The sequence below is a fragment of the Alternaria ethzedia genome (assembly GCF_023757985.1).
Source record: "Alternaria ethzedia strain BMP 0044 chromosome Unknown scaffold_6, whole genome shotgun sequence".
Classification (NCBI taxonomy): domain Eukaryota; kingdom Fungi; phylum Ascomycota; class Dothideomycetes; order Pleosporales; family Pleosporaceae; genus Alternaria; species Alternaria ethzedia.
Window position 1 is genome coordinate 1,226,483 of NW_026056199.1, and position 17,148 is coordinate 1,243,630.

General features: G+C 54.0%; 6 protein-coding genes across 6 annotated transcripts; 2 read left to right on the forward strand and 4 right to left on the reverse strand.

Moving 5' to 3' along the window:
* Positions 1 to 1,950: 1,950 nt before the first annotated feature.
* NMT1 (glycylpeptide N-tetradecanoyltransferase) lies at positions 1,951 to 3,103 on the reverse strand (the record flags this gene model as incomplete). Its single annotated transcript, XM_049375324.1, has 3 exons — positions 1,951 to 2,871; positions 2,918 to 3,020; positions 3,069 to 3,103. The coding sequence occupies 3 exons, from the start codon at positions 3,101 to 3,103 to the stop codon at positions 1,951 to 1,953; spliced, it is 1,059 nt and encodes a 352-aa protein (XP_049235246.1).
* Positions 3,104 to 5,622: 2,519 nt separating this feature from the next.
* Positions 5,623 to 6,114, reverse strand: J4E87_003700 (uncharacterized protein; the record flags this gene model as incomplete). The annotated part of the gene is made up of 1 exon (XM_049375325.1): positions 5,623 to 6,114. The coding sequence occupies one exon, from the start codon at positions 6,112 to 6,114 to the stop codon at positions 5,623 to 5,625; it is 492 nt and encodes a 163-aa protein (XP_049235247.1).
* Positions 6,115 to 7,376: 1,262 nt separating this feature from the next.
* Positions 7,377 to 9,311, forward strand: J4E87_003701 (uncharacterized protein; the record flags this gene model as incomplete). The annotated part of the gene is made up of 1 exon (XM_049375326.1): positions 7,377 to 9,311. The coding sequence occupies one exon, from the start codon at positions 7,377 to 7,379 to the stop codon at positions 9,309 to 9,311; it is 1,935 nt and encodes a 644-aa protein (XP_049235248.1).
* A 386-nt stretch (positions 9,312 to 9,697) lies between these two features.
* Positions 9,698 to 11,449, reverse strand: J4E87_003702 (uncharacterized protein; the record flags this gene model as incomplete). The annotated part of the gene is made up of 2 exons (XM_049375327.1): positions 9,698 to 11,357; positions 11,409 to 11,449. 2 exons carry the CDS (start codon positions 11,447 to 11,449, stop codon positions 9,698 to 9,700), a joined length of 1,701 nt encoding a protein of 566 aa, XP_049235249.1.
* A 977-nt stretch (positions 11,450 to 12,426) lies between these two features.
* J4E87_003703 (uncharacterized protein) lies at positions 12,427 to 13,185 on the reverse strand (the record flags this gene model as incomplete). Its single annotated transcript, XM_049375328.1, has 1 exon — positions 12,427 to 13,185. The coding sequence occupies one exon, from the start codon at positions 13,183 to 13,185 to the stop codon at positions 12,427 to 12,429; it is 759 nt and encodes a 252-aa protein (XP_049235250.1).
* Positions 13,186 to 15,002: 1,817 nt separating this feature from the next.
* Positions 15,003 to 15,971, forward strand: J4E87_003704 (uncharacterized protein; the record flags this gene model as incomplete). Its single annotated transcript, XM_049375329.1, has 1 exon — positions 15,003 to 15,971. One exon carries the CDS (start codon positions 15,003 to 15,005, stop codon positions 15,969 to 15,971), a length of 969 nt encoding a protein of 322 aa, XP_049235251.1.
* Positions 15,972 to 17,148: the final 1,177 nt, after the last annotated feature.

The following is a 17,148-nucleotide window of genomic DNA, read 5'->3' on the forward strand; positions in this document are numbered from 1 at the left end:
GTAAGTTCGCTTTTTCGATCAGCGTTTGCTGCCCTCAGCACCTCAGGGCCGTCGTAGCCCTTTCCCCTCCCCCAGAATGCAGGTTCAGTGACCAGCGCGACCCAAGACCAGGCTAATGTCTGAGTCGGAGGCGCGTCTGTTCCCTTCTGCCTCTCCTCCTCTTCTTCTTCTGTACATGAGCGCCGTATAGCCGTGTATTTACTGGGCACCCAGAAGTCTTCACCTCTTCGCATACTGGCGTAGCGGGCGATGGGTTGTCTACACTCGATCCATACCCCTCGACCCCATCCGCCGTGATGCATTCAGCTGAGCGTGACGCATGCCACATGGTATGGTCCATACATGGAAGGTCGGAACAATCTTCCTTCCAATATACCACTGGGTACGGTGGTACTCATGGGCAGACCTGCTGTCTGAATGACGTAGCTCCCATGGCTGAGTCACTTCCAGCAGATGCCAGGTAAGCGGGCTCGAGCATCCCCTTTGCCGACCAGTAGATAACAATCACGCAGCCGGGCACGATGCCAATCAATAGCGCCTGCAATGCCGGAAGAGAAGCACGGGTTTCCCATTCAGACACATGAACACGACGCTCTCTTGGATGCGATGGAACAACCGTTTCCGGTACCCCAGCGGCCTCATGCTCCTGCGCAGAGCATTTTCGCGGCCCAAAACACTCCGAATGACGCCCTGGATACTGGGCCAGCTGTTCCGGGCTCTAACTCCGTTTCCACCCGTCATATTGCTGTCGATATGACTGCCATTGTCGGTGCTATCCGCCCACGCGGCGGCATTGAATGTCAACACCCAGATTGTACGTCAACCTTTGGTCGCGCCGCAGAGCGTAACAGGCATTATCGTACATTGCATGCGTTACGAAAACCGGAGTTCTGGTGCAGTGATCCAACATGCGAGCGGAGCAGAGGAGGTCGAGCTTTCACTCGCAGTGATAAATTGAGGGAGCACGAAAGAAAAAGGCATTATGCTGACGGCTAACGCGGACGCGGGTGACCCATGGCAAGTTCCTGGGCTGACTTGCCGTCCTTTGGCATGGCAGAATCGTTTTCAGTATGCCCATGAAGCCTCTTGGCCCTGTAAATTGTTAGATGTGGAGTAGATAGTTTTTGTCCAGAGCATTTTCTTTGGTCGCTACATTTAGGTAGTGTGCTTGATATCTGCGCTCTTAATAAGATTTCTTCGTGAAACATATAAGCAAGCTACCGCCCAATGTCCAGTGATTAGTAACGCAGACGCTCCAGCATGGAATTCCTGAAGAATCGCAATGCTCTTGCGATTGACTTCTTGATCTCATCCAATTTACCCAGGAGGCGTCGTCGGTAGCTCATGCGTGAAACGACAGGTCGTGGCTACGGGGCGGGTGCCCGTCAGCCAACCAAACTGGACTAGCCCCCATGCTGCCAAGCAGACCGTATGATTACAAGGGGCAAGGTGCACATCCATGGATGCGCGTAGTAGCACAAGCGGCTCCACGATCCGGTGACGGGATGGAATGCGGTGGCCTAAGTTCTTATGTTACGCATTCGTGGCTTTGCGCGTCGAAATTTGTGAGAGAAACGTCGAGATGCTGGATAAGCTGTGGATGCACGATGAAGATAAGATGGCTGGGGAGTTGCTACGACGTGATCTCTTATCGATAAGCGCGAAGCGAAGCGAACCTTGGAAGCCTGCAGGTGCGCCGTTCTGACATGCCCGCTTGGGACGTGCCCGGGCTTTGGGACGTAAAGCAAACTATTCACCAATCTGTACCATGGAGTGCGATATGTGATCGGAGATGGGGTCGGTTTTGAGCGAGTGACATTTTCATTTGTTCATAACAAGATTGTGCTGACGTCCACACAGAAGCCTACCTACCTAGGTAGGTAATGCTCACCCTCGAGTCCAAAGGGAGACAATGAGTGCATCTCCAGCTTTAAGTACCTGTGAGCCAAATTAGGACGCGGGGGCGGCAGCTCCAATGACAGTCTTGCCAGACATGGTCTCGAGACGCTTGAACCCGCCATGCTGCTTCACACCCTCCTGCAGCTCGACCATTCTCTTCTGATCGCCAGTAGGGTCGTCAGCTTCCTCCTCCAGACCCCAAGCCAAGTACTCATTGGTGTAGTTAGGCTTGAAACTGTCGTCCAACACACCGAGCCTCTTGCCGTAGCGGGTAACCTTCTCCCAATCACGCTGAACATTCTGAAGATCGGGGCTGAAGTACGCGAAGCTGCGCTCGAAGATCTTGCGGTTGGTAGGCGTGTTCATGGCCGACTTGAAGTTGCAGAACTCCTCCCAGGCTTGATCAGGGGACGCGAGGACGAAGTCAGTCGCGCGCTTGCACGCGCGAAGGAAGGCGCGGACTTTCTCAGGGTTCTGCTCGATGAAAGCGTTATTGCCGATGTAGAGGATGCTGCAGAAGCAGCAGCAGCCGAGTTGAGCGAGCTCATCGATGCGCAGCATCTTCACTTCGTCGCGCGAGCGGTTCTGGCTGACGAGCCACTCTTCAAGCTCGACCATCTGGACGTTTTCGAGACCGATGCCGGCGTCGATTTCGCCAGTGATGATGGAACGCGTCACGTTCATACCAACACGGACGGCCTGGTAGTCATCGGGTGACATGCCATAATGCGCAGTGAGTTCGTCGAGCTGAATCTTGCCGAACTCGCCGACGTAGCCGATCTTCTTGCCCTTCAGGGTGGTGAATTCGGGAGTAATACCAGAAGATGTGAGGTACACGACGCCAGTAAAGGGCTCGTTGAGAAGAGAGCCAATTGACTGGACTGGAAAGCCACGGGCAGCAGCGGCAAGAGTATGGATCATAGCCTTGAAGCCGAGATCGACCTTGCCAGATCCGATGATCTCAGTGACGTCCTAATATGATAAGCTCGTGTGGTCAAACGGCTAGTATTGAACATACACTAGGATCATTGGGCTCAAGAAGAGCGACCTTGATGCCTTCATCCTTGAAGTATCCCTTGCTCTGAGCAAGATAGAGAGGAGCGTGATATGGCGTAGCGTGCCTATTTACAGTCAGCATACACCTCGCTCGATCAAAATGCAAAGCGCACCAGTTGGTCAAGAAGGTGATCTTATCAGTCGACATCTTGACTTGGGTGCAGAAGCTGAGCTAGTCAGTACGCCAACATAGTGGGGAAGGGGTCATCATGAAGCAGCAATAGTCCTTCGCGCTGGAATTATCCAGATCAAGTTTGAACGGTATGATCTCAGAACAAGCCATCAACGATCAGGTCCCTCCCCGGGACCTGATCCGCTGATGACTTGAACACCCGCCATGCTTTGCTTCTGATGGTTGAGATGGGTACCTGATGATGCCATGCTGGGCACCTGTTACTTGACCGAGATTCAATCCTGGTGTGCGAGGAGGGAGGCCGGGTAGGCTTCGCTTTGCTGGTTCGATGATAGCATCGTACCAAAGTGGGTTGTATTGGGTTGGTGAAAGCTGAATATGTGCGATTGGAAAACGTTAAGGAGCAATTGAGGACGCAGCTTGAAGCCACGGCTAGAGCCGGATACTTATACTTTACTTCTCATACTGTCGACTGAGGTCATGTATGGATAAATTGCTCACTGTAGGTGCATGTGTTGGGACATGGTGGGGCAATGAGGGGTACACTTCCCGCGTGGGTCAAAACACATCACTGAACCACAACACGCGTATCATCATGCAGACGGGATGTCCTTCAGCAATCATCATTCGTTCGGATTCAAGTACGGATTATCCGTAAGCCGTGGCTCTAACTTGGGTGGTCGGTCTAGGTTTGCTGAACCACGTCCTCGGGAACTCACACGACGATCTTTTCTTTCTCCAGCGAACGGAATACTCCATCGAGATAGCTGCGTCGCGCCAAAACCAAACGAGTAAGAAGAAACATTTGTCTACTGCTTCAATTCCGTGAGCCGATGTTTTACGTGTCATTGAGGCGACAGCCAATGACACGTACTATGACCAAGACCTCCGCTCCGAATATCGGGAGTATGATGAATCGTGAGTATCTTGCAGATGTACGGAGTCGTGGATTGGAACAAATTGGTTGGGACGCATTGGGATGCCATCGGAATTATAACGCTACCATTCTTTCTTGCAACCACCCGTTTAAGCCCTGCCACATCGAGCTATCCATGTCTTTATCTTCTAATTTCTGGCAGAAGTGCCTCAAAGCCTCGCACCTCTGCTTAATCCATTCTATCTTCTCCTCTTCGCGACCACCCTTCATCTCTCCAGCAATAGCGTGTGCTACCTTTGCTTCGCATACTGGGCACAGATATGGCGGTTGTCTTACATCTTCCTTCATGCTACCTGTACCCTGCATATTACATGCATAGTATACACAATGGTCGAGCGCGAAACAATGTCCTAGCTCATGTGACACTGTACGCGCGAGACGTGAGAACCAAAGCGCCTGGACTTCCTGCACCTCTGATGTAGGCTTATATGCTGTTGCGGCCTGGGTAGCCGCTTTCATCGCTCCACTCTTGCTTAGTTCTTTCTGTTTCTTCGTCGCAGGCTTTGCCTTTACATCCTCTACAGCACATAATTCATCGACAAAGGTCTTGCAATGACTCCACGGCCACATGTGGTTTCGATCGATCTCCTCTCCCCTTCGTTCATCCAGTATTGGGTTATATCGCGCAGTCTGCACGACAGCCACTCTGCTGCCTCCATACGCCCTGCCACAGCAGAACTCGTCATCGTCAGACTCATAGATGTCGTGGTCGACTAGGATGACCATTGCATAAGCGTCATCGGGAAGGATTGAAATGGCTGTATCGAGGATGTCGTCTAGATTCAGTTGAGCAGGGAAAGCGGTGTCTGGCGCAGGGCGAACGCGGATTCTGGTACAACGATCTCCATGTGATAGAGCGATATACTTCGGCAGAGCGGCACTTTGACAGCCCTTGGCAGACTTGGTATTGGAGCCCCACGATGTCCAGGTCAATGGCGTGGGGAAGAGGTGAACAGGCATGTCGTGATAAAATGCAGTGAGATAGTCGACAAAGTGATCTGCAGATGGAGGAGATGGTCCAGCTTTATCCTCGCCTTTGACTTCCTCGTAACCGGTTGGTACTACCCAGTGCCTCATGAAGTCCGCCTTGAAACTGATCCCAGGCACTTGCACTACATACAACTTATTCCTTCTTGGCGCCGACGACATTTTGTTCCTACACTCCTCGTTCAGCCAATCCTTCTTACTCTGCGGTAAAGAATCTGGATCATAGTTGAGCTCGTCGTGAGGTAGGAGTAGAGGAGCGGGAAATGTTCCAATGGGACGATCCTTGACACTCTTCGGCTCTCTTCCAGTTGTCGTTTCTGCTGCTGCGCGTGCTGCGGCATCCGGCTGTTCATATCCAGCTAATTCTGCGAAGGGCGACGGATTCAGTTGCAGAATGGTATGCTTGCATGCCATAGCGAGTGTCAGTACAAAAGGAGCCGAGAACAACGGAAGGGAGACGGGAGAAGGATAAGAACTGCTGCCTAAATGATGGCTGCTTGTCTTGGACGCTAGGCAAACCCCCGCGATTCATGTCTACACCTCGCTTCATCCTGCCGGCTCATCGTACCCAGTTTCCGCCTTCCTTCCCTGTGTTCCTTCGGCGGCTGATTTACCATAGCGGATCGTTCCTTCCCCAGTATAGCAGACTTCCCCCAATCGCCAAGCTGTTGAAGATGCCAACGTAGTGACCCGCGATCTTGTCCTTCGCTCCGTACGCGCTGACGATAACCGTATCAGCGACGGTTGCGACCAATCCCGCCATGACCGCAACTCCCAAGCTCCTCCTGTCTCGCAGGACCAGACCAAAGACTGCCAATAGAACGCCGTTCTGAACGTTGCGCGCTGCTATCGCTGCAACCAGGGCTTTCTTGGTCTTCTGATCCTCGTCGTAGGTGCTTTCGGTATTGCTGGAGCGTTTTGCGGATGCGGGCGATGTGTCGGACTCGGCCGAGATGGGCAGACCGTAGCCATCAGCGAAGAAGGAAGGGTTTCGTAGACCTATTATTCCGAAAGGGACGATTTCGAGGGTTGCGATGAAGAGCGCGAGGCATTCCGCTGGCGGAGGTAGGTGGTGGAAGAGGTTGCGGGCTTGAGTCGTCATGGTGGCGGACTGATTTGACCGTCAGGAAGGTCTCGGAAGGGGTTGCAGCGCTGCAAGACTTGAGAAACGGGACGAGACATGATGTGGTCTTATAGAAAGAGATGCCATCGATGCAGGAGAGATGTAGGTGTATGTAGACTTCCTCCAACTCCCATTGGCTGACGAGTTCGGACTTCGGCTGCGGGGATCGCAGGGCTGTCGCGTCGACGCGTCTTCCGCCCCATCGCTTCGCGCCTCACAGCTTCTGCAATGAGTGAACACCACTGTGAAGATTAATACATGATTACTACTTCGATCCCCCTGACAAGATCCCGCGATGAAGCCTTCCTGGCATACGTTACAGTGAACACGCGTTGAACCACGCCCCGGGCGATGCCAGCTTCTCCTCCACATCCAGCGGGCGCGCTGCAATGCCGAATGAAGGGGGAACATGCTTTCACAAGAAAGGAAGCATGGATGAGCATAGGAGAGTTCTGGAAAGAGATGGAGAGTGAAGATCGACGTCCGTCAAACTGGACCTGGAGTGCACGAGGAAACAGGGTCGTAGAGGCATTATGGCTGAGTGCATACCGGGAGGCGTATATGTGCTATGGCTCATTCACTCGGTGGGGATGAGTGGGAATATACGCTCGCAGTAGCGATTGTCTTGGGATTGGACGAGAGTTACTTCCTTGGAGCGGATAGGCACATGGCAAACTCGTCTATCCGCGGTTTCGTCCTATCAGAGGTTCGTCATCTCAAATATCAGCGCACGTAAACGCATCGCTACCATAATTTGCTTGGGATTGTGAAAGGCTTTGGAAGCGGTACAATGCTTGTTTGCATGTGCGGTGAAACTAGGTTCAGCTTTTGACAGTCGACTGCGCCTGCTTTCTGTCGAATTTTCCCTCGTGTGGCGCTCTTTCCTTTCGAGGTTGTCTTCACTCGACCCTCAACACCACGGAAAGCTTGGACTCGCCTCGCACACTTCCGCCTTCACACGCACTCCTCAAATTTGCTAGCCGCTCCCTCCCCAGTACATAATCCGCCCTCCCTCACCTTTCTTCTTCCTCTCCCCACACTCGCTCCTCAACTGCGCAGCTACGACTCTTGCGTTCTGAAGCCCCCACCGCCAAAATCTTCTGTCGACCTTGCGCAACTTGAGCCTTCCTTAGGCGATCTGTGTCCATCAAGCGAGCTTCGCCCTCACCTCCGCTTCCCACACCTCACGAACCGCGCCCCGACGCCCAACTCCCACCTCACTCGTCGAACGATCGCATAAGATGGCGACGGCTCCTTCCTTCTGGGCTGCTGGCGGCAGCAAGATCAAGTCCGCCGAGTCTCCAAACCCCAAGATCGCAGAGGCGCCACCCAAGGCGAAACCAGACCCTCAACAGAAGAAGGGCCTCGTACTGAAGGGTATGACCAACGGCCAGACTACGAACGGCGCATCGAACGGTCTTTACCCAAAGGCCGCCACCGGCAAGAAGACCAACTGGGCCGACGAGGACGATGACGATAATACCTTCATCGCCGAGTTCATGAGCCAAGATCCCAAGATTGCCACTCTCGAGACCACTGTTGCCCTCAAAGAGGAGCGCGTCAAGGAGTTGGACGGCCTGGTCGAAAGCAAGACGCTTCGTATCGCGGAGCTGGAAGGTGCAGTTCAAGATAAGGACGCTCACATTGGCGATCTCGAGACGGATATCCAAAAGAAAGATGTCGAAATCGAGCAGCTCAAGAAGGTGAATGGCGACCAGCTCGCTCACAACCAGGAGCTTCTGCGCGAGGCTGGAGAAAAGAACAGCCAGATCAAGAACCTGAAGGCTGAGCTCGAAGAGAAGGTTTCGACGATTGGTGACCTCGAGCAAGCAAAGAAGGCCGCGACCATTAGCAACCTTGAGCAGGAGTCGGCTGCACTCGTCCCGGTGCCCACAAATGATGAGGCAATCACTGAAGATGAACCCAAGACTGTGGTGTCGGAGAGCATCAAGTCCAATGGCACCGACGTTGTTAGTGAGACGGAGACCAAGACTAAGAAGACCGCATCTGTGGCTTCTGATTCAGACAGCTTTGAAATCGTTGATGCTCCCGTGACTGAGGAGGTCAAGGACGAGAAGCCTGCGACCGTCACCACTAAGCAGTCCGAGGAGACCAAACCGGCAAAGACCACCAGCGGCCCATCGCTCATCACATCCACGTTCCCCAATTTCGTGACGAAGGAGACGCTGAAGGTCGTTCCTCCGGCCCCGAAGCCTAAGACCCTGACCTTCGGCATCGATATGTCCAAGTACGGGAAGAAGCCTGTCGCGTCGGCTGCGGCGAAGATTGCACCTAAATCGTCGCCCGTCGCTGAGCTAAATGGTCATACCACACCCTGGGGTCACTCGTCCAGGCTGGCACGCGACAAGACGGGAACTATGCCAGAGCTCAACCCTGCGGCTGATATCCGTCACATGTCTCACGGGCAGCGCGTAGTATTCGGTAACGGTCCCGAAGTTATTGTCAAGCTTGGAGAGGCGAAGCTGGCCGCTATTCCGAAGTATGTCCTGATGCAGTGCTCCGGCAAGGCTTACAAATACTTCACTGCCAACCCCGACGCAACCTCTTGGATCCTTCCCGCTGGCTCCATGGACGCTGACGCTGCGACTGCGCATCTCAAGTGGATGGATGAGATGACCTACCAGAGCAGGGTCTACTCTGTCCGTCTCCAGACTGAGACCGTATATGACAAGAAAAACCTCCACATCTGCCGTGCTGCCCGCGTCTTAGGTCTCAACAACACCTACGTGGCCCAATTCACCAAGCAGTTTTGCGACCGCATCCGTGCTCAGGATGTGTCGTTCGAGTTCATGGACCTTCTTTGCCAGTTGGCATACCCGGAGAACGACCCGGTGTTTGACTGCATGGTCCATAACCTTGTCAACCAGAAGAAGGTTGGCAACGCCAAGGGCGCGGCCGATTTGGAGAACTTGATGGCTAAGCACCAGTCCCTAAAGGAGAAGGTGGAGAAGATTGAGAAGCGAATTGGAGGTCGTCCACGCAAGACCTGGAATTCGCCTGAGGGTAGTGCTCGTGGTGGGAGCAACGACCGCAGCGGCGGCAAGGGTGGGAACCGTGGACAGCGGGCACCGAGCAACAAGCCTGTTTCGCCAGCGCCTGGCAACAAGCCAGTTACTCCTGCGCCTGGTGACGCATTGTTCACCACCCTCCACTAGGTCAGCCTAGTGACTTGACGCGGTGTACGGGAGGGAGGGATGGAGTACACCGTGGAAAAATGACCGATGATTTGACGACTTTCACGACGCGAGCGCATCCCAATGCGTTCAAGCGAGCGAGAGTACTGTCTGCTCTGTAGTTCTTTGCATCTACAGCCGGACAAAATGGGTATATAGAGCGAAAGCTTGATTCATTGATAAGGCAGTATAGGATGTCTGGGTGTATTTTCAACGCCATCAACGAATGTCAGGTAGTTATAGTTGGTAATGTCATTGATGGACACAAGCACCTTGCATGAGTGATCCGTATTGTGCAGCAAACTCGTGCATGTCTCATCGGAAGCTGTTTGTCTCCTTGATTTCATTGTCGTAGCCGAGTGTATGTTCTAACATCTACATTCTACACCCTTCCGACTGACACAAAGATACTTGACGCCCTTGTATGGCGTGACACCACTGCCCAAACCTTTACTTTTCTTCTGGTCTACATTCAAACTCTCCACCTTGATCCCACTCGGCAGCCAACCTTTGACAGAGAAGCTGATGGTCGCACAGCTCGGCATGAGGACTTTATTTGCCTGTTTGATTTTCGCATCGCTATCTGGCTTGGGCATGCTGGACGACGAAGCTGCAGGTAAGGAGACCCGTGTGCCCTGATCATCATCGTAATCGTATGTCGACGTCGCGAACGATACAGGTCCACCAGCGTCCAACGCGTCCTCCGCGGATGGGTCGTCTTGCCCAATCACAGTCCCGCGCAATGTAGCCGTAGCACCAACCCCTCCACCGCGGTCTTGAGACATGAGATTGCTTATCTCCCGACTGCTGATCCGCCATTCTATCGCCCTGTCTCCAGGCGCGTAGCCTGCATCTCCTGTTCCGCGCGCGACGCGTAGATCGGCAACGTTCCTGACGGACGCTGGAAGCGGGATGTGGATGGTCATTTCTTCGATGGCAGGGGCGGACGTGGTTCCTGTCGAGGAGGATACGCGTCCCAAGCTAGCTTTCGCCGCGCTGGGTTGGGAGGGCTTGTTTCCGCTGAAGCGTGGGTTGAGTTGGAGTTTAACTTCGAAGTCTGTGCCAGTCGGGCCGAGGGATGGGTGGACGGATACTGTAGCTGGTATGTTTAGTTTTGGACTTGAGGTCTTTGCGTTCTTCTCTGTAGAGAAGGCATCGAGTGCTGCAGAGCCCAGCAAGTCGACTTCGTACCCAGCGAGCACGAAGCGACCATCTGGCGGTACGAACGAAAGTTCACCTGGCCTCGATTTCCACTGGTTGAGTCTGACACAGGGATGGAAGACAGGGAGTGAGACTGCGTTCTGTATGCCACCTGCGCATCCCAAATGTAGTATGAGATCAGGTATTCCGGAGACCTTGGCCGTGAAAGCGATCGTGCCGTTGGCCATGGCGGCTAGAGGGCGACCCGATGGTGATAAGGTGACCTCTAGTGTTTCCACAATATCCACATACATCTCATTGCTCGTATGTCTGACGTTCGCTCTTCTCCACGGCACCGGTGAGCCTGTCTGACTTGAGGTTGGTGATGGGCCTAGTCGTGGACTTGCTCTTCCACCGCCTAGACCAAATGCTCCAGTAGCAGAAGGCGCGAGCGAGCTCGGTGTTGAAGAGGGCAGTCCTACTCCTCCCAGTAGACTTTTGAGGAGATTCGGCGCTTCGACGACATCTCTCAGCGCGTTCGGTTCCGTGTTCGCGATGATTCCGCCATCCACCATCTCGCTGAGTAGCTGCGCGACGACATCGTAGTTTCCCTCGATCTTGCTCGCCAGCAGTGGTGACCCCAGGAAGTCTTCGAGTACGTCAGTCAGGCGGTGGAGGAAGGTGAGGACGGCGAGGGGATCGGTGTCTGCTGATGCCGGGCACAGGAACAGAAGCTGGTCTTGTATTATGCTGTATAGCAGTGTCGGCGGGTTGGTGTTGGGCAGATATATCAGCGGTGGCCGGGGGGCGGGATGCGCGAGATAGAGAGGCAGGAGGACGGAGGATGGAGGCGGGCGGTTGAGGTATGTGTGCTCGAGCAGTGGAGTGCTGAGGATGTTAGCGACGGATGACGTAATCGCTGGAACAGACGCGTCTTACTTGTGCTCATCAAAGATGTAGAGAGCTTCGATTGCGCTCATGGTGGGAAATGTCAGCTGCGAGCCATGCGCGTGGGAAGACGTGAGGTCCGCGTCGTGGGGCAGTTTGGGCGGGGAGCTGCCGGAGCTAGAAAGATCCCTGCATGGCTAGCATGTCATGCAGACTTCTGGTCGCAAGATCTTTACACGATAGAGCCAGCGTGTTGCATCTGAGTTAGTCGCGGTGCTGTCTGTCTAGCGTCGCGATAATGGCACTGCCACCTCCTTCCGCGCCGACCTTCAAAGAGGCTCTCAAGAATGACAGAGCGGAATTTGAAGATTGCACTCCATGTCGCGTAGTCGGTATTGTACTCTAGAACACACTGTATCTACCTGAGTACTGACATGGTTGTTAGGGAGCGCTACATTTCTGGGCCTCGGCGCCTTCACGTACGTCTCGGGTCATTCACAGATCAAAGCCAACGAAGCCGCGATACGAGCCAGCAAAAGCATGTTCGGAATGCGGAGTAGGGGAATGGCAATAACAGGAACAAGCGCCGTCATGGTGGGCCTGGGGTTATATCGGTGGTTTGCATAATGGGAGGGATGCAAGGAGACGCGTGAAGGTCACAAGCCTGGAACGTATACCTAGGTATTGTAGGTGGAAAGACTTGAGTACAAACTTGGGCATGCATCGGCGTTTGGGAGTCACATCTTCACGAACGAGATGAGTCACTGCATATGGCATACAACAGTTGAGGACATTTAACGATGATATTAACACCCTCCAAAAAAAAGCGCTATCTACTTCCACCCCCGAATGATGTCCCACCCCGTAGAAAATGCGAAAAGGTATATAGCCTCCGAAATCAATAACACCACAGAATGCGTCTAGTAAGCCTCCCCCAATGCGTATGAAAAATGATCCACTAGCCCTGTGCGCCGTCTGGGTATGATGCAAGTAGTCGTGATTCGTCGAACAGTCGTTCGTGTCATTGCCTGGAGTTCGATGACAGGCCCTCAGGCTTCGAGCTGCGGTGCTATGACATGCGTCCGCGCTTGGATCCTCCGCCTGATGAGCCGTCTCGCCGGTCGTTGAAGCCATCGACGTTGAAGAAGTCGTTCATGAGTCGTCGCTTTTGCCCTGCACCGTTTCCTAGTTGGAAGAGGTTCTGGGCGGCGGATCGTTGGAGGTTTCGGGTAGACGAGCGGTTCGTGGGGCGGCGAGAAGCAGGGAAAGCGCGGCGGGCAGCAGCAGACATGTCGGCGGCGGCGGTCTCGTTTGGTGAATCAGAGGGTAGAGCTTGGGCTGCGGAGAACTCGAAGATGTGGTGTAGCGGCGACATGTCGGCCTCGGTCGTAGAAGCTTCCATCTGGAGGGGCGGCGCAGAGTCAGAGCGTGTTTCCGTGACCGTCGTGGGTACCAGCGTGCGTGAGTCGTCCATGCCGTGGGTTCGGTCCATGATGGGTGATGAGCTTCTGGCGCGGTTGTTGTCGAGGTATTCGTCGTCGCTGTCGCTGCTCGTCTGCTTGGGCAAGCTCCCGTCTAGTCGTTCCGTCGCCCACTGCCGTATTCGCCACCCCTCGCCGTCGCCCACACCAATATTCTCCTTGTCGAGGAAGGTGAGCAGCTCATCGAGAGCCTCCTGGTAGCCGTCGGTACGGGCCCTGTCGATGTCGGCAAGCGCCGACTTGTACAGGTGCGTCACGTTGAGGGCAGCGGTGCGGAAGGACTGGTGCACGTCGTGCTGCCCTCTTGTCTTGGGCAGCGACTTGTTGAGACTGCGCATCGAGTCCATGGTGGTTGTATGAGCTGTCGGCGGCAGGTGCGGTGGTGTCAAATCTTTGTCGGGCTCCACTGCGTTGTGGCCGGTGTTCGGCACCCGTGGGCGATGCAACCGTGATGGGGAGCGAGATGGAAGTAAAAAAGTAGATGAAGCCGTTAAGGTGAACGACAGTGCTGTTCACTCGGAAGGAGCGTGGCTTCTCGTCGCTCGCTGGGTTGAGGTCGTGCGCTGCTCCTGGACTCGCGGGGTTGACGCTATCACGGGCTCTTAGCTCCGGGCTAGGCCCTGACAGCATGTGCCACCCTTCACCCGTCCCCGTCACCATCCTTGATTCACAGCCCCAGCTTCTAGTCAGCATGCCATCATGACTTCGCACCTAGAACGCCTTCCTGTCGAGCTGTTTGAGCTCGTTGCTGCCACTCTCAATATCTCGTCTCACAAAAGTCTTCGTCTTGCATCCAAGAGATGTCGCTTCCTCACCCATTCTGTATTTGTAGAACGCGCTTTTTCCCGGCTAAAGACTACTCTTGGACCACCCTCTCTCAACCGTCTCGTCAACGTGGCGCAGTCGCCTCATTTCCGTGGTTCTGTCAAAGTCCTACAGATCCAGCTCCTGACATCAGCGGAGTATAGTGTCCTCGCTGCCATCAGCCGTGTGGGCAGGTTCCCGCCACCCAAACGATTTCCCAGGGTACCTGGCATCCAAGACAAAGATATCAAGGAAGAGGCACCCACATTCGCATATGTCGTGGAAAGCGAGTATCCAACCCGGTTGTACGATGGCCTTGTTCGAGCATTGCGAGGCTTTACCAACTTGACGGCCATTCACTTCCATCCGAGGGGATCCCAGCTCGCGGACTCCAGCAGTCTTCTTTCAGCAACCGATTGCCTATTTCGTAGTAGATGCTTTCAGGTCGTCATGGACGCCATCGTTAACAGCGAGGTCCGTCTGAGCGAGTTTCGTATGGCCAAGTGCAAGCGTGGGACTGCGCTACATAAGGAGGCCATCCTACCATTCTCGGCACTCCAAATACCTACGCAACCTCTAAGGACACTACAGAATCGCTTTTCGCACCTCAAAGTTCTCACTCTCTCTGCTTTGTCTAGAAACGATGACCTCTCTCGCACACCTGGTTGGCAGAATGGGGTCGGAAATATCATTGCCACTGCACCAAAGTTGAAAAGCTTCACGATGAGTCTAGATCGGACTAACTATGCCGCAGCCATCGTTCACCACATGGTTGCTTCTTGCACATCCCTTAAGCTAGAAGTACTCCAGCTCATGTTCTGCGCATTGCATGGAAACGACCTAGTCGCTATTATTAGGACTCAGTCTACGACATTGCGACGAGCTGTATTCTCCGACCTTCGCCTTGTGACTGGCACTTGGTCGTCAGTATTACACGCTCTAAAGGAGTGTGGGAATCTCGAACATTTGCGCTTCAGCTCGCACTCGGGGGCAGAGCATCCAGTTCGACGTCTGGACGTGGCCCGAGGACATCGTACAATGACCGATATGGTGGATGAGTTCATCGGCTTCTTGGATACTACAGCAGGTGCTTCTAACTCACAAGAAAGTGGCTTCGTTGACCCTCATCATCACGCTGGTCTGTCATTGGCCAGAGCCAGTACCACAGTACCAAGTGAATGAGAGACTCACCCACGGTTACCAAACTACACCACTCTGCTCTTGCGTTGTCGTTAATCAACGCCCATTCGGCTCACTACTGTCACAACCCATCTGACTGAAATTCTGGTTTCCACCCACCTCGACGCAACACGACTTGATACACTCCTCAACCGTATCGGTCACGCTGAAAATGACACCCATGTCCCAACTCTCGAAGGCGGATGTCCGCCTATTTTTGCGACAGCTCCAGGCCAATTCTGCCGACGTGACCAAGTGGGAACCCATGATGCGCCTTTCCCTGCTGCGCGGTGGGCTCATCGATTTTACAATTTATGGCCGCCGTGTAGCATCAGCGCCACGTCTTGCTTTGATGGCTGTATCTCAGAGCGCTCTTGCCTTCCTCGCCAAGCATCCTTGCGCACCAGCAATCAACTTCACCTTCGACGTACCCGCTGTACAGCTGCGAGGTGGAAATGGCCAGGCAAAACTCGTCTCCGGGAAGTGCAAGATGCGCGAAGCTCAGATCAAGATCCATGAAGCTGCTCTTGTCGCGATCTCACAGTGGCTTACCGCCCTGTGCACACCCGCACTGATGCCTCTTGCCGGAGCAAACTTCTCGATCGAGACGTGCATCCGCTTCATCTGCGTTCACACTCTACACGCGCCAGAGTATGTCCAGCACCTGACCGACAAGTTCATTACGGACGCCGGTAGGCTTGCACTGAGCTCGCAGCAAGTGACAGAGCTTGTCAGGTCGTGCCGCGGTGACAACGACCAATTGCTCATGGGGCTCGCGGAGAAGTTGATTGGGAAAAAGCTCGACGGCCAGCTCGCTCCTAAGCAACTGAGCATGTTCTTGTGCAAGGCAGGCAACGAATTACTGAAGAAGAAGGTCGAGACCCTGGAGAAAGAGATGGGCTTCACGAGTAAAGGGACGGGCCCGAAGGCGGCATTGCAGTCCTGGACTGAGGGATTTCCTTCCTCGTTCCCCACAGCGGCAACCCGTTCCGCGGGGCGGATTCATGAGATCAAAGACCATGAGATAATCGAGATCGACAAAGACGTAATGAAAGTGGATGCAGACGGGTGGCAAGTACCTCGTGCGAAAGAGGAAGCGGCAGCGTCGAAGAGGCAAAAATTGACGCACAACAAGGATGGCAAGAAGTAAGAAATGGTCAAGCTGGAGGGGGATTGACCGGTTCGGGCTCAAGGCGCTGTGGGCTGTGACCTGGACATCCGAGTCGATCCTTGATCGTCGACCAGGTGTACTATACAGATCTAGCACGATGCGTTGATGTCAGTCTCTAACGATGGGCTGCCTGTAAAGATCCTAGGTATACGAGAGAAATTCTGCCCTTCAAACTGAAATGGAAAGAATACTACCATCTGCTGATGTGCTTACGGGGCTAGACTATTGCGCATTGCCTCGAAGGCTTATACAGGTGATAACTAATACATCCTAACTCATTTCACCTCCGCTCGTTCGTGAACGACCTAGATACCGGTCAGTCCCCACCGACTAAGATGATGGCCTTGATTCGGCACACACCACCGAGCGAGATGTCTACACGAACATGCAGTTGCTCCACAACGCTACCGCCACCACAAAAGCTTGATCTCTCATCGATCAACATCGCTTCCACCATCCCGACATCTAGCGAGAACATGCATGCATCGGAGGTCTAATGAGTGGGTAGTGGGGTAGCGCTGACCGGAACACCAAGGTTTTGCCGGCAGGACGCCTCGCATTCGCCTGCGTCTGCGCAGGTAGCACAGTACCGAATACTTGGGAATAGATCACTCTACTCCAGGGTCTGGCTGAATCTGTGTATGAAGGAGCAGGGCCCGCATGAGATGGAATCGGGATGGAATCGCTGGTAGAACCCAATCTAATTATGGAACCGTGTAGTAGCGCGCTGCGGGCGAGCCCTGACGTCTTGTCAAACTATCGCGAAATGCCTCGCCGTGTCAGCAACGACCCTCAGACCTGACAGTACGCACTCGAAATCTCATCGTGCCCAAACGAGACGACGAAAAAAACGAATTCGGCTCTCCATGCTGAGGTCCGAGCAGACTGTGCGACGAATGCACTGCTTCTGGAAACATTCTGTGGATCACCCTTGTGCCGATGCTGTCGATCTCACGTCGGGGATTTTGAGCACCGACAACAACACAGCAACGCGCCAAGATCAACATTCCACAACCGCGAAAACCTTGAAGCCACTTGTCAGCGCCAGCGCTGAAGATACGTCTATCACACCTGTCAGGGTCCGGGCCTTGCTGTAGCTCGACATTAGTAACTGGGAACGTGTTCCGGTGCGCGATACTAGGCAGGAAGTCGCATG